The sequence below is a fragment of the Daphnia pulicaria genome, chromosome 4, assembly GCF_021234035.1.
Source record: "Daphnia pulicaria isolate SC F1-1A chromosome 4, SC_F0-13Bv2, whole genome shotgun sequence".
Taxonomy (NCBI): Eukaryota; Metazoa; Arthropoda; class Branchiopoda; order Diplostraca; family Daphniidae; genus Daphnia; species Daphnia pulicaria.
In genome coordinates this window covers 12,885,895-12,907,487 of record NC_060916.1, presented here as the reverse complement: position 1 = coordinate 12,907,487, position 21,593 = coordinate 12,885,895, and the positions used below count along the sequence as shown (strand labels likewise).

The window sequence follows — 21,593 nt, the reverse complement described above, 5'->3', positions numbered from 1 at the left end:
ATTAGCATCATTCTTTTATTTCATCTGTTAAAGATTTAATTGACATAGCAGGTGTTGGAGCAATGCATCCTAAAAGATTTTGTGATCTTAAACTGTGTTAAGCCAAATAACTCAAATCGATAAAACAGATTTTTGGGGAAATAAATTCTGACATGGCGGAATATTCAAACAGTTTTTTAATTTTTTTATTTGTTTTGTGCATCATTGGTACGTCCTAGCGACAAAGTAAGTCCTTAGATCGTGAAAAGTCAGTTCCAATAACAAAGGAAGCAATCCTTTTTCCTAGCTAAGCGCAATATGATAAAAAAAAAATACCAGTTATTGATTTGAGTATTGAACTTTGTGCGAAAATTAACTTTTTAGTTCATTTTAGCAATGGTTGCTTGAATAGAAAAAAAAAATGAGAACACGCATCAAAAACATAACCTGATGTGGAGGAGCCAAATACTATTCTGTACTACGCTCTGGTCTAGCTCTTTCTTGTTGGGACAACACCTGATCTTAGTAAACCTGAGGTTCAACTATATTCAGTTACATTGTTCAATCAAGCGGCTTGACTTAATGTCCTGACGATGCAAACGTCGTCCGAAGACGAGTCGTCAATTCAACCTATGTCTGACTTCTCTGGCGGTACGCTTCGAATTCGGGAACGGAACGCGGATTGGACATTCACGTCGAATCATCGGAATCACAACGAACTCGTAACACATTGGATTCGAAGTCGCGAGTTGTCAGACTTCAACCACTTAGACCATCCACATCAACTTACTTCGGTTCGCCACCTGGCGGATTTCAGGAATATATTATTTATCATACGGGGAATCGAACTCGGGTCTCAAGATGGCATGCACATCAAGCGACGACTCATCCAACTCACCTACCCATTCCCTATCACAATAGTTTTAAAACATTATGAAGGTAAATATTTATGATATTCCAAAAATATTTATTTTGAGACTAATATCTCATGTTTGAAAGGCCTGATAAAATCTGATGGATTCCAATGGGAAACCCGTTTTCGCCTAACACGGTTGGATAGTAATACCGGAACATTTGATAATTTGACTCCAATAATGCTTCCAGACAATTTGAGAGTAGTTGCTGTTGATATCCCGGGTCATGGACCTAGTGATCATTTTCCAAGAGATATTATGTATCTCTACATGGATTGCCTTTTAGCTATTGAGAGAATATCACAACAATTGAAATGGGACACATTTTCATTCATTGGACATAGCTTGCGAGGCTGCATGGCTATGTTAAACGCCGGCGTCTTTCCTGAGAAGGTAGTTAAACTTGTCAATGTTGCTATTGTGAGAGTTACAACTATACTAGGGCGGGAACAATGAATTTGAGATTAAGAATAACCGTCGGTAACCTTTTGAAATACGAAATTATGCAATCATGCAAGGCCCTGAAAAACCTATTACGTACGATACATCAATAGCAAAGAGCATCAATGGTTCATTTGGATCCCTTATCGGGAAAGTTTGTGAAGTTATGTTGAAACGCGGTCTCAAGAAAGTGAACGGAGGCTACGTGTTTAGTAGAGACCGGCGCTTGCATGCCGCCCCCTTGTCGTTCTGCCCAAAACAAGAAGTGATTCTCGCAGAAAAAGTAACTGCTGATGTATTAATTATAAAAATTCATTGAAGGTCCCTATTTCGAAAGTATCTAGGATCAAATAGAGCCCATAGAAGCCCTTAATACTAAGAAAAACTCTAAAAGTGTTCGGTACGTTGAAATAGAAGGGAAAACATCACACTCATCTGACCCATCCTGAACGTATCGCTAGCCTTATTTCCGAATTTTTCAAACCGTAGTGCGGAGAGAATACATTATGTTGGTCGTGCACTCTAATTTTTCTAGAATCAAAAAGTGTATGCTTAAAAGGAATTGGAGGCTCAATAAAAGGTGGTAATTTAAACAAGAAGTAGTGGAAATTAGAATGCTGCACGTTCACAATCTATAAAATAATCAATCTAAGCAATACGGTAGTAATAACACAAACGAGACTTTATTAGCACCCTATAAGAATGTGATCACAATGAATTTGATTGGCGACCTGTGATAAATGAATACCTAATTTTACACGTCGGAAGGTTCTTACTTCAGTCTATCTTACATTAAAAAAATACCATGGCTTTAAAATAAACAAAATAAAATAAAATAAAGTAAAAAAATGTATTTCTCAATTGTCGTTTGTATATTGAAAGTCGATAAGATGTTATTATCACAGGGAATCAATTTTGAGCAACGTTGAATACGTATGCAAGGTCAAACATTTAAACCACATCATCTAACCAAAAATCTTCATTATATCACGCTTTCGAATGGGGATTCATAAACTTCCTAGCAGAATACATGGCAGAAAATGCAGCCTCAATGAATCACCAGAGGAATAAGGAACGCTTGGGTACGACGCTTGGGTACGACGGGGCCACGGGGGAATAAATAGTTATTTATACAGTGATACTTTAGAAAATCAATCCAAAAAGAGTTTTCACAAGAGAATTTCGCTATCAGCAATCTACCTTGAGTAATGCAAACGTCAACCCCCTCTCCCTTCCCCGACTTAATGGTCTCTCAGCGACAATTGTCCATTACTATCTAAACGAGCCGTTGAATGGCGGAGATATAGGACCACATACGAAAAGTGGGAAAAAAAGTGTTGGATTCATACTCACTTTGTCTGGATTCTCAAACACTTTTTCCCGTGTTTCGTACTGATGAGCGATTGCAGCCTGGCGGTCTCGGCTTCAGCGGTATGCAGGTATGCTCGGCTTTCAAACATGTCATCTACATAGAAATCGTCAGTTGCATTCTCAACACGTTTGCCAGCCAAGCGTAAAAACATGGTGTCCTGATCCTCAGCTATGTCCTGTTTTTCTCCTGTATATTGTAAATTAAATAAGTTAAACTCAAGTGATAAAGGTCTTAAAAATTGTTAACAGCATAGTGAAATGAGAGCCTAACACAATTAAGTTGCATTGTTTTTACTACAGGGAACTTTTAAAAAACTGAAGGCAAATTTAAAACATTTCCAAAAGTACTTACAAACCACCAACACAAGCATTCAAATCACAAACTTTGAATTGTTGCCAATCAAGAGTCCTTACGCAAGAACAAGTGACATGATTACATTACAATAAGGTTGGGATTCTTGAATTCTAACCAATAACAACTTTTCCTTTTCACGAATGATTTACTTGCTTTTACTTGCTTTTTGGTTTTGAAAGACAGCTTGAATTGGACCATTTTCTCACTGATGTCACAAGCAGTCAGATTGAACGAAACCTTCAGCTGAAAATATTATCTGAAAATAAAGAGTCAAGACTGAAATGAGAATCTAGATAGTGTGTTTAATATTAAACCATTTAAAATCTCTTTTTTAGTGGATCGTGAGCTAGGATTTCTCTTTAAACATGGGAACAAACTCCAAAACAATCCATCCAGCAAGTCAGGCAGTCAGCAATGAGTGGAAAAGGATGTTTTTTCAGAATGTTTTTTTTTTTTACCTAGTTATACCACACCATCTTAAGTATCACAGGAATACAAAGGAATTTTAGTCAAAATAACTACCTTGCAAACAGAATATCTGTGGTTTTGAAAGAAAGCTTGAATTAGCTTGAATTAGACCATTTTCTCACTGTTGTCACATGAAGCAGCCAGATGGAACGAAACCTTCAGCTGAAAATATTATCTGAAAATACAGAGTCAAGACAGAAATAAGAATCTTAATAGTGTGTTAAGTATTAAACTATTTAAAATCTACCAAACCTAAAGCTAAGAATTATGAAGACCAAAAATATCACATGATGTCAACTATTTTTTACAGCCATTCAAGATATTTATCCAGTTTGTCAAAAGAGTCATAGTAAAAATGCAATACCAGAGACAGATACTCTAAAAGAGCTATTATCCACGAGAAATATACATTTAGCAAATCCATGAGAATTATCGAGATCGTTGTCACGCCACTACCCGCTACCACCAGGCGACGACCATTTTGATTTGGCGAAAAACTGAAAAAATGAGGGGGAATGGGCAAGCTTGCATTAATTTTTTAAACAAAGTGAATAACAAAAATAAAATTCATGCTAGTAAATTCTGAGCTTCAGAGTTATAAGAAGGAAACACATAAATCTATCCAAAACACGTGAAATTTGAAATATATCTATTTAACCGAAACATCACGTATTAAGTATTTCTATCAGTAGAACAAAAGAAATACCAGCGGGCAGATAAGATTAACATAAAATCATTTACGAGTGCCATTTCGCGATGCATCAGCAAATTTGTGCACATTATCGTTGCCACAACCAGAATGAAATTGAAATATACGAAATGTAGCCTAGCACTTGGCAAATTACTTTTCTCAAAACTAAATTTGGTGGCCCTGAAGATGGGAGATGTTTTGGCGGGCTTTTCGGTCTTCTTGGGCAAGAGAACGGCCTGGATGTTGGACAAAACAAAACACCACCCTGAGCAATGGCCGGCCCGTCTGTAGGTTTAACTCTACAATGGTAATTGAAAAATAATTAATAAACACTGCATCAGTTAGAATATGTTGAATTTGAACATGTTGAAAACTAACGTTCGCGCTCTAACTCGTCGACACACGATTGATATAACAAGCAACAGAGGTCTCAAACAAAAGAGCTCAAGACTTACGCCTCATCTACTCACCAAGTTACGATCATCCCGTCGTCACCAAGAATCCACAACAAACAGTTAAAGCTTCAATCTGCAGTTCTGAAGGTGATAATCGGCGTCAGTTCTTGATCCTTGAAAACAAAAAACAAACAACATTAAGTGACAACCAGTCAACACTAAGTAACATCAGTGTCAAAACTTTTATTTCGCTGAAAGCATTCACTTAGTAGTCACCGTGGATGGCACAGTTTTTAAATCACCTAGGCAAATTCAAATGCACAGGGAAAACGAATGGTGGTAAAATATATCAAGGTGGCAAGGCCTTATGGCGATCTTTGTTGGATTATTCGATTGTGGGAGCTTCAACACTTTAACGTGTCTACTACGACTTTTCAAAAGTTTCTAGCAGTGCGGGAATCAACTAAATGCTACGCAATCTGATCTATTCACTAAAAATCAAATTCCAAAGTTTTTAGAAATGGAGTGGATTTGTGGACGGTTAAGTCACTGCTAACTTTTTCTACGCGCAGAGAAAACAAAGTTTGATCAACAACAATATTAAATTTCTCTGAAATTTGGAGGTTGTGATTTTCACACATACAACACTTTTAAGCAAATGTAGTTTATAACTTACTTGAAGGAAAAAACGGTCAAATTTGGGCATAAGTTCGGGAACTTAATGTAAAAAAGATTTTTAATTGCAAAGAAGGATCATTTCGATGTCGATGTTTCTTTTACCCTTGTAATGGGGAGGAGATTTCCGGTTAATCTGTAACTGTTGAAGCGCGTTTGGAAAACCAAGGGCAAAACAAAACAAAAAAGAAATGAGAGTAACTAAGGCACAAAGAAGAGATGGAGAAAATTCTAGAAGCCGACAACAATTGGCAAAGCAAATAAAGTTTCACTTTTTAAAAAGCCTACTATTGTGTGATCTAGTAAAACCTTACCATGACCGGGCTAGGGTAACTCCAGGGAGATGCTATCCTGCTCACATATCCCATTAGGGCTGTGGATTAATAAAGAAGAATATGTGGATGCTATATATGTAAGAGATCGTATGCAATGAGACTCACGCGATAATAATCGCACCGATAGGTGCCCGACAAGGGATCGCCTTAATGGCGGAATCGCCTAAATGGCGTAACACATGTGGAATATATATGAGACAATTCTTACCTGGATTGTAGATGATAAACTGACACATACACTCACTTCGTTAGATCAGTCTCTTTCTATTGAGCGTCTTCTTCACACGAGGTAGATCAGTACAGTGGGATGACAGAAGATGTGAAGGGACAGAACAAAGAATGAAGCAGACGACGGCTCACGCCAGGTAGGCGGTGTTGCCAGATCTACACGGTGGGCGGTGGAGAGAGAAAAGATGTTGCGTGTAAAATACGCAACATCCTACACCCCCCCTCAAACGGACACAGTGTATAACAAAGGAAAAAACAGAAATGACTAAATTGGCCGGATGCCCAGTGCGTTCCGGATCAAGTTGAAGAGTGGGCCTGGCAGTGGCTTGGTCAGGATGTCGGCCAGTTGGTCGGCCGTGCTGACGTACTGTATGTCGATTTCACCGACTTCTTGTTGGAGGCGAATGAAGTGATACCTCACGTCAATGTGTTTAGTCTTCTGTCGTTGATCGGGATGGCGTGTCAGTTGAATGGCGCTCTGGTTGTCGCACTTGATGACGATGGGGTCGTCCTGGCTTTGTTGAAATTCCGGTAATATGCGGCGTATCCAGACTGCTTCTTTCGCTGTCTCGCTGGCCGCGACGTATTCCGCCTCCGTGGTGGACGTGGCCACACAGCTTTGACGGCGGCTGCACCATGCTATTGGCCCCCCGTGGAAAAGAAAAACGCTTCCGGTCGTCGATTTTCTGGTGTCGTTGCAGCCTGCGTAGTCGGCGTCGGAATATCCAACTGGGGATGTTTCAGACGTTCCGGTGTAAAAGATGCCGTGGTTCGGAGTCCCGCGGAGGTAGGATATGATGTGGCGGACCGCCTTGATGTGTGATGAGTTGTGATTTTCGATGAAGCGGGCCACCTGGCCGACCGAGAATGAAATGTCTGGTCGGGAGACGAGGGCCAAATAAAGCAGGCAGCCAACCGCCTCTCGGTAAGGGAAGGCAGCGTCTGTTGGGCTCCCCTCTGCCGGCTTGATTAGGTGGGTTCCCGGGTCCGCCGGAACCGATTTCGGGAAGCAGGAGGTCATCTGGAACTTGTTGACCAGGTGCTCAATGTAGTCTGGTTGGCCAAGATGGATAGTCCGTTGATCCCTGTTTCTTGTGATGGTGATGCCCACAAAGCGTTCTAGTGGGTAAGATCGGATTTGGAATGTGCCGCTTAGCGCGGCCAGGAATTCGTCGATCACTCGCTTGATGGTGCTTGCTACGATGCCATCGTCCACCCAGATGACGAGGAAAGTTCTCTCTGCTCCATTGGTTCGGGAAAAGAGGCAGGGGTCTGCTTCGCTCTGGACGAGGCCTTGCTGTTTGATGAAGTTGGTGAAGTGTTCGCCCCATACACGGGATGATTGTTTTAGGCCATAGAGGCACTTGTGGAGGCGGCAGACTTTGTCTTCCTGGCCGGGGGCGACGAATCCTTCCGGTTGCACCATGTAGATTTCCTCCTCAAGCTGTCCGTAGAGGAAGGCAGTCTTTATGTCCATTTGGACGGCTTCTAGGTCCTCCGCGGCAATGATCGACATCATCAGCCGGAGGGTGTCGTGGGTCACTACCGAAGCGTAGGTCTCGTTGAAGTCGTATCCAGGCCGCTGGCTGAAGCCCTTTGCAACGAAGCGGGCCTTGAAGCGGCTTGGCTCTCCGTTCAAACCAGGCTTAACGTCAAAAGTCCAGCGTGATTGGATCGGTGATCTTCCTTGGGGGCATTTGACAAGCGACCAGGTCTTATTCTCCATTAGGGACTGGTACTCTTCTTTGGTGGCCGTCTCCCACTGTGCTGCTTCTGGGCTGTTGATGGCTGCCGTGTAGCTGTCTGGAATCAAGATTCCACCGGCGAATGCCCGACTTTTGGCTGGGTAGGCCTTCCATTCTCGCAAGGGTACACGGCCTCGAAGGGAGCGTCGAACTGGCGTCTCTTGCTCTCCTTGAGCTTCTTCCTGGGTGCCGGGTGCCTCGGGCTGTTGCGGTGGTTCGGCTATGTCTTCAGCTCGTTCCGGGCCACTCGTTTCCTCTTGATGCTGGTTTTTGGTCGTTGGTTGTGGCTCGGGTGCTCGAGAAGGTCCCTCTTGGGCTTGGGTGGTCGGCGCTTGTCGTTCTGTTATTGGCGTGTCGTTGGTAGGGTCTTCGGGCACGTCTACGAGCCGGTGGTGTTCATCAAATGTGACGTCCCTGCTTATTTTGATGGTTCGGGTCGATGGGTCGTAGAATCGCCATCCTTTGGTCGTCTCGCAATAGCCAATGAAGATGCAGCGGATACTTTTCTTGGCCCACTTCCGCCTCAGGGCATCTGGGACGTGGATGTAGGCGATGGATCCAAATGCTCTCAGGTTCGATACGTCAGGTGGGTTGTTGTGCCATCTTTGATACGGCGTGACGGGGGACGTCTTGCTGAGTACTCGGTTGAGGGTATATACCGTGGATTTGGCTGCTTCCCCCCATAGGCTGATTGGTAGGCGGCTCTCTTTGATGAAGTTGGTCGTACCGGTGGCGACTGATTTCCACCATGGTTCCGATGGTGTTTGGCCGTCGTGGAGGCAGCTGCGGGCTCCTTCTGCTACTGTCCGTATGCCCCTCTCTGACACCCCGTCCTGTTGTGGCGTGTGTGGTGCGCTGGTCTCGTGCTGTATTCCTTTGTGGGTGAGCCAGGTCTGGAATTCGTTGCTGCCATATTCGCCACCGTTGTCCGTCCTTAGGGTGCGTACCAAGTTCCCGGTTTCCCCTCGGATGGTGTGGATCAGCTCCATGAACTTCCCGGCAGCTTCGGATTTCTTCCTTAGGAGATGGATGAACCGCATGCCGCTATAGTCGTCGACAAAGAGTACAAAATAAAGTGCTCCTCCAGGGGTGGCCTTCTCCATTGGGCCGCAGATGTCGGAGTGGATAAGTTGTCCGGAGTAGGTTGCCCTCTTGCGGCCAGTGGGAAAAGGGGACCGTTGGTGCTTTCCGTATTGGCAGCCTGGGCATGGCTCTTCTGGCATCTCTGTACTGGCTAGGTCCAGTCCCTTGACGACACCGTTGGCTGCCATCTTGATGATCGTCTTTGGGCTGATGTGTGCGAATCGCCGATGCCATGTCGCCAATCCTGGCGAGAGGGATGATGCGCAGGCGAGCGACTGCTGGCTGTCCGGATAGGAGCGTGGCTTGACGTCAAGCAGGTAGAGTGTCCTTCCCACTCGTTCTCCAACCATAATCGGGCTTCCGTTTTCTGATGTGAAGTGGACTCGCGTACCGGTGAATGTCGCCTTCCATCCGAGGTCAGTCACGGCGGCTATAGAGAACAGGTTTGTGCCCATTCCGGGCACGTACAGCACTTTCTTTATGATGACGGGTTTTCTCTGGTCGTTGATCGTCGTCCAAGCGTGAACATCGCCGTAACCTCTTACGGGGTAGCTGGTTGATCCGATTCCTGTGACGGACCAGGAGCCGTCAGGTACAGGGACAAAATCCTGCAGCCAGTCCTTCTGGTCTGACATGTGCTGCGTCGCTCCGCTGTCCGCAAACCAATCTCCATTGCTTCTGGTGTCGTATCGTGGAGACGTGGATATGAGGCTGAAGTCCTGGTTGGGTGTGTCGTCGTTCATAAGGTCGGTTGCCGTCTTGCCGTGATCTTTCTTCATTCTCTTGGCCAGGTCTGCTCTTTCTCTGTCCGTCCGTTCATGGCGCCTTTTGGTGTTGCAGCGGTCGACGAGATGGTTGTCGAAGCCGCAGTAGCTGCATTCTTGAAGGTCTTGTCGCCGGCTATCGTGGTGGTTTCTGGGGCGACTCGAGTTGCGGGGCTTGTTCCGTCCTTCCCGATAGTTGCCTTTTGCCGATGAGCCTGCTGAGGATCGGGTGTGAGAGTCTTCTCGCCGTCTGTCGTTCCTGGTGGATGAGGTCGATGCCTGAGCTTGAAGCGCCGTTTCATTCTCAGTTGCTTTGGTTTTCCATTTGGCCTGCTCCCTCTCTTCTTGGAGCAGTTTGGCGGTTAAGCTGAGGATAGTCTGTCTCTCCTGGTTGGTGTTGTGCCAGGCGGTTTTGAACCCGTGGTACTCGGCGGGAAGGATGCTGATGATTTTAGTGCAAAGCTGCTCCTCGCTGACCGGGAGGCCAATCTCCCCTAGGTGGTGGGAGAGGGATGAAATCACAGCTATGTGGTTCTTCATGTCAGTGCCCTGCTGGTACTGGTAGCTGTAGAACCTTGCCTGGACATCGAGCCGGTTATCTGCTGCATGCTCTAGATGTTGGGCAGAGAGGGTCCTCCACATCTGGTGGGCGGTCGTGCATGAAATTAGGAGTCTCTGCTGGGACAGTTCGGTGGTGGATAGGATGAGACCACGTGCCCTTACATCCTTCCTTCTCCAGTCTATTATCTGGTCGTCAATGTCCTCATCAACTTCCTCTCCTTCGATCTATTGGGAAATGGGTTGTTAATGCTTGTTGCTGCGTGCAATACATGATTGCATCTACTTATTCAGCTAGTGCAACAACTGATGATGGTTTATACCTGCTCTGGCAGTATGAGAGCTCCAGTGGTGATGTCGATGAGATCCATCTGTTCGAATAGAACAAAGAGTCCCAATTTCCATAGCGAGAAGTTGGCTCCATCATACTTGGCAATATGAGATACGTCCCTGTGGGCGGAGTTCATTTCGTCTCTACAGCAGATAGCGTGTGGCTATACTGGGCCCATAACCTGTAAGAGATCGTATGCAATGAGACTCACGCGATAATAATCGCACCGATAGGTGCCCGACAAGGGATCGCCTTAATGGCGGAATCGCCTAAATGGCGTAACACATGTGGAATATATATGAGACAATTCTTACCTGGATTGTAGATGATAAACTGACACATACACTCACTTCGTTAGATCAGTCTCTTTCTATTGAGCGTCTTCTTCACACGAGGTAGATCAGTACAGTGGGATGACAGAAGATGTGAAGGGACAGAACAAAGAATGAAGCAGACGACGGCTCACGCCAGGTAGGCGGTGTTGCCAGATCTACACGGTGGGCGGTGGAGAGAGAAAAGATGTTGCGTGTAAAATACGCAACATCCTACAATATATTTGTGTAGCCATCGAGCCATCAAGTTGCTTCAAGTGATCAAGAAAAACAGCACAGTGTAACAGCAATTTAACTCCACACTGCTGAAGCCTGAAGGCACCTAATTCAAAGTCTTACATAGTTCAAGTGAAACTGTGTTTAGTTAATAAGAAAAGTCTGTATGTTTACCTGTATCTGTATCTCATTCAAACATCTGATAAGTAAAGATGATTTTCACAGTAGAAGGATCAGAAGGATTGATCAGATAGATGGAAAACAGTTCAGTCATATGTTGTAGTATGGTGAGAAAACCTGACATTGTTGAAAGCTCACAATCTAGAATTCAAATAGAAAAAAGATGTTGGTATAAACTAGGCAGGTTCTAGAATCAGTTAAGAACACTTAAATTTAATATGGTGTTGAATTTATTCCAAAAACAAAGGGAAAAAGAAAGCAGCACGAACTTTCGACATGATAACAACACAATGCGATTTTAGCGACATCAAACGATACCAAACGGAGTTTATTTACCTAATTACTTTTTTAATTTTTAAATGGGGACGAATTAAAATGACAGCAAACCTCGAAGAGGTGTTTCATTTATTAAAATAAGGCATGTGACGTTCAATAGCTCGCTAATCAAGTGAACAAAATCAACGTAGATCCTCGCCACATAACTTATTATCCCATTTCGTGACATCAGGAGAAAGTTATCGGGCAGTGGTAAATTCAAAAGAGAAATGGTTTAAAAAATTGAAGTGATTAATTCACAACTTTTATTTGTAGGAGTACTGCCATATACCGTTTCATATACCAAAAATTAGGTTGAAACAAAAACAATTCAAGCGTACCCCATTGCGAATCAGACAACATGCACGTTATCATTTCCACTACTAGATTAAAATAAACTGCGCAATAAACTAAGCTCGAAATATAGCACTTAGCAAATTCCTTTTTTCCAAATTAAATTGGTGGCCCTGAAAAGGGCCGTTTATTAAAAGACGGGAGAAGTTTAAGCCTTGGCGGGTTTGTCGGTCTTCTTGGGCAAGAGAACGGCCTGGATGTTGGGCAAAACACCACCCTGAGCGATGGTGACACCGGAGAGAAGTTTGTTCAACTCTTCGTCGTTGCGGATGGCCAATTGCAAGTGACGAGGGATGATACGGGTCTTCTTGTTGTCACGGGCGGCGTTACCGGCCAACTCGAGGACCTCAGCGGCCAAGTACTCCATGACGGCAGCCAAGTAGACGGGCGCTCCGGCACCAACACGCTCAGCGTACGATCCTTTGCGAAGCATTCGATGGATACGACCGACGGGGAATTGAAGTCCGGCCCTGCTGGAACGGGTCTTTGACTTTCCCTTGACTTTGCCTCCTTTACCACGACCAGACATGTTAGGATTGAGAGTAGGTAAAACGCGGTTCCTAAAATCAAGGAACGAGTGATGAATACCATTTGAAAAATCAACGTTTATATAGGGACTTGAAGTTGGATTCAGAATACAATTTTGGTAGCCAATAGTAAATCTTCACTTGCCCCGAAATTCCTCCCGTTTTCCATAGCTCCGCCCCTAAGTGAACACCTACGTGATACACAAAGTCTCTGGAGACGAGAGTTTTGGCTACCATCAAGTAGTGAAGGGGAGCCGATATCAGTATAAAGAAGAAATTCGGACAAGCAGACCTTACTTTCTGAGATTTCCAAGTCCTAGAATGCCCCCTAAAGTAAGCGGAAAAGCTGCGAAGAAGGCCGGCAAGGCCCAGAAGAACATTGCGAAAGGAGACAAGAAGAAGAAGCGCAAGAGGAAGGAGAGCTACGCCATTTACATCTACAAAGTCTTGAAGCAGGTCCACCCCGACACTGGCATCTCCTCCAAAGCCATGACCATCATGAACAGCTTCGTCAACGACATTTTCGAGCGCATCGCTGGAGAGTCGTCCCGTCTTGCCCACTACAACAAGCGTTCGACCATCACTAGTCGGGAAATCCAGACGGCCGTCCGTCTGCTCTTGCCCGGTGAGTTGGCCAAGCACGCCGTGTCTGAAGGCACCAAGGCAGTGACCAAGTACACCAGCACCAAGTAGAGAGTTCCTCTTGTTCTCTCTACAAACCAAACGGCCCTTTTCAGGGCCACCAAATTTTAAAGAAAGGATAAACATCTAACTACTTTTGACATTTATTGTCTAATCGAGTTCTAAACTGAACCCATATTGTTGATTAGTGCGACAGAACGTTATGAAATACTGCGATCAAGAGCTTTTCTCTATCTTTCTGCTGAATTTTAAGTTTGGCAGATCCGGTTCAATGCGTTGATTTTACATATTCATTTGATTTAGAAAATGATTGATATTAAAATTTATCTCCGTTAGCAACTCCTTCTACATACTAAGGAACTCTAACCATAAAAGATTTTTGTTAAATATGAAAGTTAAAAATAAAAATACTGCGTAAAATCTGAGAAAACAATATCAATAACATAACAGCATATGGATATTTTTCGATCGAGTTATTTGGATTAACACAGTTTCAGATCACAAGATCTTTTAGGACGCATTGCTCCAACACCTGCTATGTCAATCAAATCTTTCAAAGATGAAATAAAAGAATGATGCTTATCAATTCAAAATTCAAGGATTTTGTTCTTGTAGCAGCATAAAGTCGACAAGAATATGGTTAAAAAGTGATTAAGAAATCTTTTTCTTTAAGTAAATGGTGGCCCTGAACAGGGCCGATTGGATTGAGTCAGGAGTTAAAATAATAAATCGGAATCAAATTTAACCGCCGAAACCGTACAGAGTGCGGCCCTGGCGTTTCAATGCGTAGACGACGTCCATGGCCGTCACCGTCTTCCTCTTGGCGTGTTCAGTGTAGGTGACGGCGTCACGAATCACGTTCTCAAGGAAGACCTTCAACACACCGCGGGTCTCCTCGTAGATGAGACCAGAGATTCGCTTGACACCACCACGGCGGGCAAGACGACGGATGGCCGGCTTGGTGATTCCCTGGATGTTGTCACGCAAAACTTTGCGATGACGTTTGGCGCCTCCCTTGCCGAGTCCTTTTCCTCCTTTGCCGCGACCAGTCATTTTCAAATGAGTTTCAGAGATTTAAAAAATATCGAATGATGATAAACTCACTATGGTCCCAATATATACCCTACCGGATCCTCAAGCTGAACTCCTATTGGTGGAACTCAGCTCCAGCCATCACTTGTCAACAAAAAGGATTTCCGTTATAAATTTTTCTTTTCCCTCCCATTTTTTGAACTAACCAATCCCTAGCCAGTGAACTCGCTTAGCTCCGCAACGTCCGTAGGTTCCCCACATATACCAAGCACTTTTCACTAGTAAGAACATCTGAAAATTCACTCGCTCGAAATGGCTCGTACCAAGCAGACTGCTCGCAAATCCACCGGTGGCAAGGCGCCCCGCAAACAGTTGGCCACCAAAGCGGCTCGCAAGAGTGCGCCGGCCACTGGAGGAGTCAAGAAACCCCATCGTTATCGTCCCGGCACCGTCGCCCTTCGTGAGATCCGTCGCTACCAAAAGTCGACCGAGCTTTTGATCCGCAAGTTGCCATTCCAGCGCTTGGTCAGAGAAATCGCCCAGGATTTCAAGACCGACTTGCGTTTCCAGAGCTCGGCCGTCATGGCCCTGCAGGAGGCCAGCGAGGCTTACTTGGTGGGTCTTTTCGAAGACACCAACTTGTGCGCCATCCACGCCAAGCGAGTCACCATCATGCCAAAAGACATCCAGCTCGCTCGTCGTATTCGTGGTGAACGTGCTTAAGCGACCTATTCCCTTTTGACTTACCAATCGGCCCTTTTCAGGGCCACCATTAGTTGCTTGAAAAGATTTTTCCTGCCAGACATATCAATATCTTGGACTAAACTAGAGCAGTATTGTTTAATTACCAATTTATTTCTAATTTTCTGGAACTTAATAGTTGTATAAATTTCTTTAATCCAAGGTTGAATTTTAGAATTATTAGTTAGTCGCTATAAGAAGTGTGACGCTATATAAGACCTAAAACTAATTTAATTAAAAGTAACCCAGTAACATGATTTGGTCGAATTCTGTTGGGTTCGTCATTTTTAGTTAAAGTACGGATTTCGATATTTACTTATGTAAATAAACGTGTAGGTTTGACCGAAAAAGAGGGGCTTACGGAAGAGGTTAAGTATATCAAGGACGTAGACATTACTTATTCTAGAAATTTACAGCAGTTTTTAGTTTGACAAGTTTAAGTTGACCTTCTAGAGCCATAAAAGCCTACAAGCCACAATCTCTCTAGTCACTAAACACCAGAATAACAGATAATTTCGTTACCTTTTATATACTCTGCTAAATACTATAAAAAGACGAAGTTGAGAGTGACGAAGAGAAGGTGCGTCAACCTACTAACTAAATATTATGACGAAAATGTTTGCTAGTCCATTTCACAGCAGACTGCAGACGACGTTTGGTCCAATTCATTTCAACCGAAGCCAACGTAAACAATATTTTCAGTTCGTGCCGGTATGCAATATAAAAATATAAAATATTTTTGGTTATTTAAATTATACATTTTTTACGTAGATATCTCGCTTTCATAATGTTCTTCAATCTTGGGTTTTTCACGTAAACCTACAGAATGATTAAATGGCTGTTGTCGCTCATACGTTCATTATTGAACAGAATTTTGAGATTTTTTTGGCCCAGTGATTCAAGTGAATTTACCTTGCCTGTTCACATAAAAGCTGCAGGAGGTAAAACATTTCTTATCGAAATGAGTCGAGATTGGGATGTAGCTCGGATCAAGAAATTTATAGCCCCTAAAGTTGGTCTGAAAGTTGAAGATATCAGCATCATTTTGGCTGGCAAAAGTCTTGCTGATGACTTGTTACTAGAGGTTTGTTAATTTGCTATATTGCATTTGTTGATATTCTAAGTTTAATTTACCCAACACATTTTTAGGAGTGTGATCTTGGTCATAATAGTATTCTAAATGCTGTTAAACTTAAAGTCATCAAAAAAGCTGATGCAACTTCTTCCGAAGACAAAAATAGGAGAAATACACCATTTCATCAAGACAAGCCTCTTTGTGAAACATTGCTCGACTTGCAGTTAACTGAAGAGGAACAGAAATTGTTGCACAAATCTCTGGGTACGTCTGCAAATAGTTTTCCAAATCATTTTATGAATTCTGACAACTTCCTTGTTTTTAGCTTGTAGTTCTCCAGAGTATAAGCAAAAGAAAGCTCAGTTTTATGTTTACTGTGAATTTCCATGCAAATCAATACAAAGTGGTAAACTTCGAGTTCGATGTAGCCTTTGCAAAGCTGGTGCCTTCACCGTGGACCGAGATCCTTGCTGCTGGGATGATGTTTTACGACCGGAGCAAGTTAGTGGTACTTGTCAGATGGAAGATTGTGATCATTCGTGGGCCGAATTCTACTTCAAGTGCGCACATCACCCTTCACGAGGAGAGACTGACTCAACTCTTCCTCTGAATCTCGTCAAATCAAACTTCAAACAGGTTCAGTGCCTGGCCTGCATGGATATTAGGTAGCAATCGTTTTAAAGTTAAGATAGAATTCAACAACTTGGCAACTTATTTTCTACATCCCACTTTAGTGATCCTGTTTTGGTATTTCAATGTACCAACTCTCATGTGATATGTTTGGAGTGCTTCCAGCAATACTGTATGTCTCGATTGAACGAAAGGAGGTTTGTCTACGATCCCAATATCGGTTATACCCTGCCTTGTCCAGCTGGATGTGAGAACTCATTGATCGACGGAACCCAGCACTTTAAAATTCTAGGAAATGAGCAGTACCAACGACTCTTGCACTTTGGAGCAGAGGAATATGTTATGTCGACAGGCGGTGTGCTTTGTCCACAACCTGGCTGTGGAATGGGCTTACTTGCGGACCCTTCTTGTCGCCGAATTCAATGCACAGGAGGATGTGAGGTAAACATATTCTCATAAATATAACCTTGTTAAAAAATGTCTAAATGTTTTTCGCAATTCAGTTCGTGTTCTGCCGCGATTGCCTGCAAGGCTATCACATCGACGAGTGTCAGACAAATGGAGAAAACAACTTTCAATCCATGTTGACAACCACTGAGTACGTTGTAGATCCCGGACGAGCTGCTCAGGTTTCTCTAATATCCACATTTGAGCTTGATTCTAGATTAAATGAGCAATATGAAATTATTTACTTAGGCGAGGTGGGATGCAGACAGTCGCGTTACCATACGTGTTACTTCAAAACCTTGCCCAAAGTGCCGAACGCCAACCGAGCGAGATGGTAAATTAAATTATGATCGGGGATTATTTCTATAACGGTGTAGCTAATTTCTTGTTCGTTCACAGGAGGTTGTATGCACATGATCTGTACTCGACAACAGTGTGGATTTCATTGGTGCTGGGTTTGTCAAACGGAGTGGACAAGAGAGTGCATGGGAAGTCACTGGTTCGGATAAGACCACCTTTCCGCTTTCTTTAACAGCCCTTTTTTAAAGTACCGTGGTTCCTTGGTGTCGGGTAGTATAAGGGTGGAGAGTGTACATTTCTTAACGCTATACTAGTCAAGAAATTGATGACATTTGGTTCCTATATAATAATAATCTAGACAAATCTGTTAATTGAAAATTGAAATGAATCATTTTTCCGAAATATTCAAATGCTGTTCTAGGGAAGTCTTAAGAAGCCTTTAATTTTCCAACTGTCACAATCAAAATATTGCAAACATCCCGTGTTTCACCGATTGAAGGCCTAGACAAGATTTGTGTAATCGGCAGTCGAGGTATAAGGAATGATAAATACCCATATGTATAGCCAATGAAAATAAAGCCAGAAGATTCCCACTAGAAATAAATTTTTCAAGATTTTAAGCCTTTACAAGACGGTGATGAAATTGAATCCTTTTTCCCAATGAACAGAATGTTGAAGTCTCTGGCAAGTGAAAAAAAAGTCTCATTTCTACTGCAATCAGTCCTTGCCACTCTCTTCGTCATCATCATCGGTAGCAAATTCAGATTCGGAGCCTCCAGAGTTCTTATCTTCTTCATCCTCATCATCGGAAATATCCCATTGTGGATGCTCAGTAGGAATCTCCTCTGCTTCTTTAACGTCCATCTGTGAATTAAAATTTGAATCAATCAATAACCTATTTAGCAAAATTAAAATAATTAGCCGGAGTATACCTTGATATCCTTCATTTGATCAAAACCAAAATATGAATCGGAGCGTAAACACACGGCGAAAGTGTAGAATCCCGGCTTGAACGGAGCTGTGAATTTAAGTTGAATTTCTTCGTGCTCTACTAAATTGGTAATGTGGTAGGGGGCGGTCAGAAGCATTTGTTGTTTCCGGTCCGTAATATAAGCCCACCAATATTCTTGTTTGTCTTCGGGATAGAACGGGCAGTACACCGAGTGCGAAAACTGACTTTTACCCTCCAGCAGCCTCTGGCGACGCATTGCAACATCACTCTGTAGCTTTTCTAATTGATCGTCGTCTTTCTCGGGCAAAGAGCCATCATTGTTGGCTGCTTCCGCCTCGCCGTCGTCAGATTCGTCCAATTCAACTTCGTCCTCGGCTTCAACTTCACTACAACTTTCGGATTCTTCTTCTTTAGCCTTGATAGCTGTTTTACTTGATGCTGCTGCAGTCTTCTTCTTATCTTCTACTTCCTTCTTCATTGGCTTTTTGCTGCCTTTTTTATTAGTAGCTCTCTTGCCTTTGTTTTTCTGCCACGGTAGTGACTTCTTTTTGGGTTCCTGTTTTTCTTCTTCTTCCGCTATCACTTCACCGTTCTCGAAAACTTCATTTGTTATTTCCTTCTCGTTTGCGAACAGAACGTTCAAATCTCTTCTTGCCAAGGCGATTGTTACCTGATTTTAAATGAATTAGTTCACCGACCGTTTAAACTATATTATAAAAATTCATCTTACCGTGACGATAGCGCCAGCTGTGTACTTTGTGGTGGATTCGTCATCCACTACTTCATATTTTATATTCATATCCACATAAGGCATTCCTCCCAGAGCGAGAACCAAATCATTGTATTGATTGTCGTCAAGATGACGTAAGCACTCGCGTCTATCTTCGTCCTTCAGTCGGGCTAGCTGTTCCAGCGAACGGATCTATTGCGACACAATGAGTTAAAAAAACCATCTAACTTTTCAGTTTGATTAACACACAAAAATAATTACCTGATATCGCTTGCTGGAAAAGTACTTGAGATTTTCGTCGGTGATGTGAGGCAATTGCATGAGTGGACTCTTGCACTCCCAAAGTCCTTGAACGACCATGGCCGAAAGTTTCATACAACCTTCCAATGTGACCAGAGACGGCATGCGGCTCAGCCGCCCTGCATGGGCCAACATGATGAGTTGAGATACGCACACAACCATTTCTTGAATTAACGCGGGGCACTTCTTGATCTGTTGAAGAATGAATGTTAAAAGAAAATGTCTATGCGGTGATTGAAATTTTAAAAAATGCATACCACAGCACAGCGATCCTCTTCCAACGTCGACTGCGGCAGATCTAGTCGGGTTAAGTGAGCGTGTAAAAGAGCGCGAGCTTTGATGGAATACAGGAAACACAGCGGCCGTTCTTTATTCTTTTCATTGAGCTGAGGTAGTCGCTTCATCAGTTGGGGCACTTCGGTATTGTCACTGCGACGTTCTTGTATTTCTGGATTGTTGCGTCTGTGGAACTCGGCTGATGCACCGAGGATCATCAACACTCGCTTGATTGCCATGTGCGGAGTCTTGTGGAAAAAGTAGTAGTACATCTGTGTCGTATCAAGCAGCACTTGTTCTCCCGAATATCGAATCGAACGATACCACCACGTCCCAACGCTCACGGGTAAAGCAACCATGAACAGCAAAGCGTACAGCCCTAAAACCCAAATCGAGTTTTCTTTCTCTACAATCCATGACGGTAGAGCGATGCCAAAACTGATGGCTTCAGGTCCATCTGGATTGCCGTACATTTCCCAGTTTCTTCGTGCTGTTTCATCCGTCAAAGCCTTCGAAGCAAAACGAGAAGATTAATACTGATAATTTGTTGCAAACCTAGTACTTCTTAATACCTGGTAAGCTCTTGTAATTTTCATAAAGGTTTTTTCATCACCAGTCTTCTTGTCAGGATGGTAAATGACAGAAAGCTTGCGGTAAGCACTCTTGACAACTGCCGCGGAAGCGCCAACTTCCACTTGCAGGATTTCATAAGGATCAAATTTGGCAAACTCATAGTCATATTGAGTTGTTTTATAAGCAACATAACAGAAGAGCACCCATCCTAGGATGATTGCTAATTTTCTATAAGGAAAATAATAAACATATTAGTCAATTAATACTCTGTAAAGGAAGATAACTTAAGATTAGACACAGGTGGCTTTTTTTTAGTTAGGTAAAATAAGTTTATTCTTGAATTACTGTGGCTAGCTTTTACTATAGCTTATCAATTCATCATCATTAACTCGTTATGAGAGAACTTCAGAGAAATACAAAAAAACAAACAGAATGTGTGATTGAGTAATTGATGATGTGTGATGATGAATGGTTGAATATTAGCCAGTAATGGAATTAAGCTTAAGTACGTAATTCCAATACGGTAAAATGTTAAACAGTTAACTTACATCAGAAGTTGTTTAATTATGTCTCCAGGATCCTTCCGTTCTAGCCTTGCCCATTTGTTCTTGCAAGGCTGAAATGTACTTAGCTGTTCTAAGTTGAGTTTTTCTAGGAAATAAAAAGGAAACGAGAGAAATGACAATTAATAAAATTCCACAGATGTTGTGACCGTTCACCGGCTAAAGTTCGTTGACCCGATGGACAATAAAAAAAACAACGGTACTAGGAAATATAATACGAAGAACGTCACAACTACGTCAAGCTTTTCACATAATTTTGACATTGAATTATCTTTATTCATTTAAATAAATAATACTAACTTTCTTCCTTAGGCTTGATTAAGCAATAATATGTGCAGGGAATCAATATGAGCGCCAAAAAAGAGAGAAGGAAATAGACGAAAGTCGAACCACTCTCATCATACTGAAATTTTTGTCCGCCCATTTTCGGTTTTTAACTTAAACGTCGAACAATTGATATAAATTATTTACAAAAGCTAGTCACTGCCACCACTTTTTGAAAATACTTAGGCTAAAGGTCTGGGGTTAACACACGGGAAACACACAATTTCATTCGAAAAAGATATTCACTTTTTAGCCAAATACGGCTACTTCAGACAGTGTTTTCCTCACTCTGTTCTTCGCTACATCTACTACATGCTACATCATTCCAAGAGCATGATTTGAGTCCAAAAATCATAGGGCCTTCCACGTCCATGCCAACACTGCAACGAATAGCGCCACCTGTGTCACGTTATTTCATTTACTTTTAACATTAACTACGATAACAAAATATGAAATACTTGACCGCAAAAGAATAGAATAAATATACAATACAATATTTAAATAGTTTGATGAATCATAATTAACTAACGAATAAGATATGATATAGTTAAAAAAACAAACAGTTGTGAAATTCTCTCGCTAGTTGGCGGGAGTTGAGCCTTACTCGAAACCTGGGTGACAGATGAAAAGAGACAGGGGCCCGGGAAAGTTGTTTATGGCGCCTTTTGAAAAAAGTCCGTTTTCAAAGGCAAACTTGTGACGTAGGCACGCGACGTGGCTAAGGAAGCCTATACTTGCCACACCGATCAGC

General features: G+C 42.8%; 6 protein-coding genes and 1 long non-coding RNA gene across 7 annotated transcripts in view; 3 read left to right on the top strand and 4 right to left on the bottom strand.

Annotated features, from left to right (window-relative positions):
- Window positions 1-14,118, bottom strand: part of LOC124337282 (histone H4-like) — a 116,761-nt gene extending 102,643 nt beyond the window's left edge. Inside the window, exon 1 of the mRNA XM_046791388.1 lies at window positions 13,850-14,118. Within this exon, the coding sequence (XP_046647344.1) occupies window positions 13,850-13,952 (103 nt within the window). The 5' untranslated portion in view covers window positions 13,953-14,118. The remainder of the gene's footprint in view (window positions 1-13,849) is intronic.
- Window positions 4,242-5,701, bottom strand: LOC124337450. Its single transcript, XR_006917378.1, has 3 exons — window positions 5,604-5,701; window positions 4,690-4,787; window positions 4,242-4,518 (listed from the first exon to the last, which is right to left on the bottom strand). It is a non-coding gene; the product is annotated as an uncharacterized LOC124337450 (long non-coding RNA).
- LOC124337234 (histone H2A) lies at window positions 11,626-15,276 on the bottom strand. The gene is made up of 2 exons (XM_046791339.1): window positions 15,195-15,276; window positions 11,626-12,290 (listed from the first exon to the last, which is right to left on the bottom strand). Exon 2 carries the CDS (start codon window positions 12,257-12,259, stop codon window positions 11,879-11,881), a length of 381 nt encoding a protein of 126 aa, XP_046647295.1. The 5' UTR covers window positions 12,260-12,290; window positions 15,195-15,276; the 3' UTR covers window positions 11,626-11,878.
- LOC124337275 (histone H2B.3) lies at window positions 12,517-13,353 on the top strand. The gene has a single exon (XM_046791381.1). It carries the CDS (start codon window positions 12,579-12,581, stop codon window positions 12,948-12,950), a length of 372 nt encoding a protein of 123 aa, XP_046647337.1. The 5' UTR covers window positions 12,517-12,578; the 3' UTR covers window positions 12,951-13,353.
- Window positions 14,163-14,805, top strand: LOC124337219 (histone H3). Its single transcript, XM_046791322.1, has one exon. The coding sequence runs from the start codon at window positions 14,244-14,246 to the stop codon at window positions 14,652-14,654; it is 411 nt and encodes a 136-aa protein (XP_046647278.1). The 5' UTR covers window positions 14,163-14,243; the 3' UTR covers window positions 14,655-14,805.
- On the top strand, window positions 15,243-17,805 carry LOC124337026 (E3 ubiquitin-protein ligase parkin-like). The gene is made up of 8 exons (XM_046791037.1): window positions 15,243-15,383; window positions 15,444-15,756; window positions 15,822-16,011; window positions 16,073-16,412; window positions 16,482-16,818; window positions 16,881-17,006; window positions 17,074-17,158; window positions 17,224-17,805. Exons 2-8 carry the CDS (start codon window positions 15,499-15,501, stop codon window positions 17,331-17,333), a joined length of 1,446 nt encoding a protein of 481 aa, XP_046646993.1. The 5' UTR covers window positions 15,243-15,383; window positions 15,444-15,498; the 3' UTR covers window positions 17,334-17,805.
- LOC124336926 (translocation protein SEC63 homolog) lies at window positions 17,712-21,143 on the bottom strand. Its single transcript, XM_046790858.1, has 8 exons — window positions 20,819-21,143; window positions 20,504-20,606; window positions 19,955-20,183; window positions 19,364-19,891; window positions 19,068-19,298; window positions 18,807-18,998; window positions 18,057-18,746; window positions 17,712-17,988 (listed from the first exon to the last, which is right to left on the bottom strand). Exons 1-8 carry the CDS (start codon window positions 20,940-20,942, stop codon window positions 17,842-17,844), a joined length of 2,244 nt encoding a protein of 747 aa, XP_046646814.1. The 5' UTR covers window positions 20,943-21,143; the 3' UTR covers window positions 17,712-17,841.
- Between the last annotated feature and the right edge of the window lie 450 nt (window positions 21,144-21,593).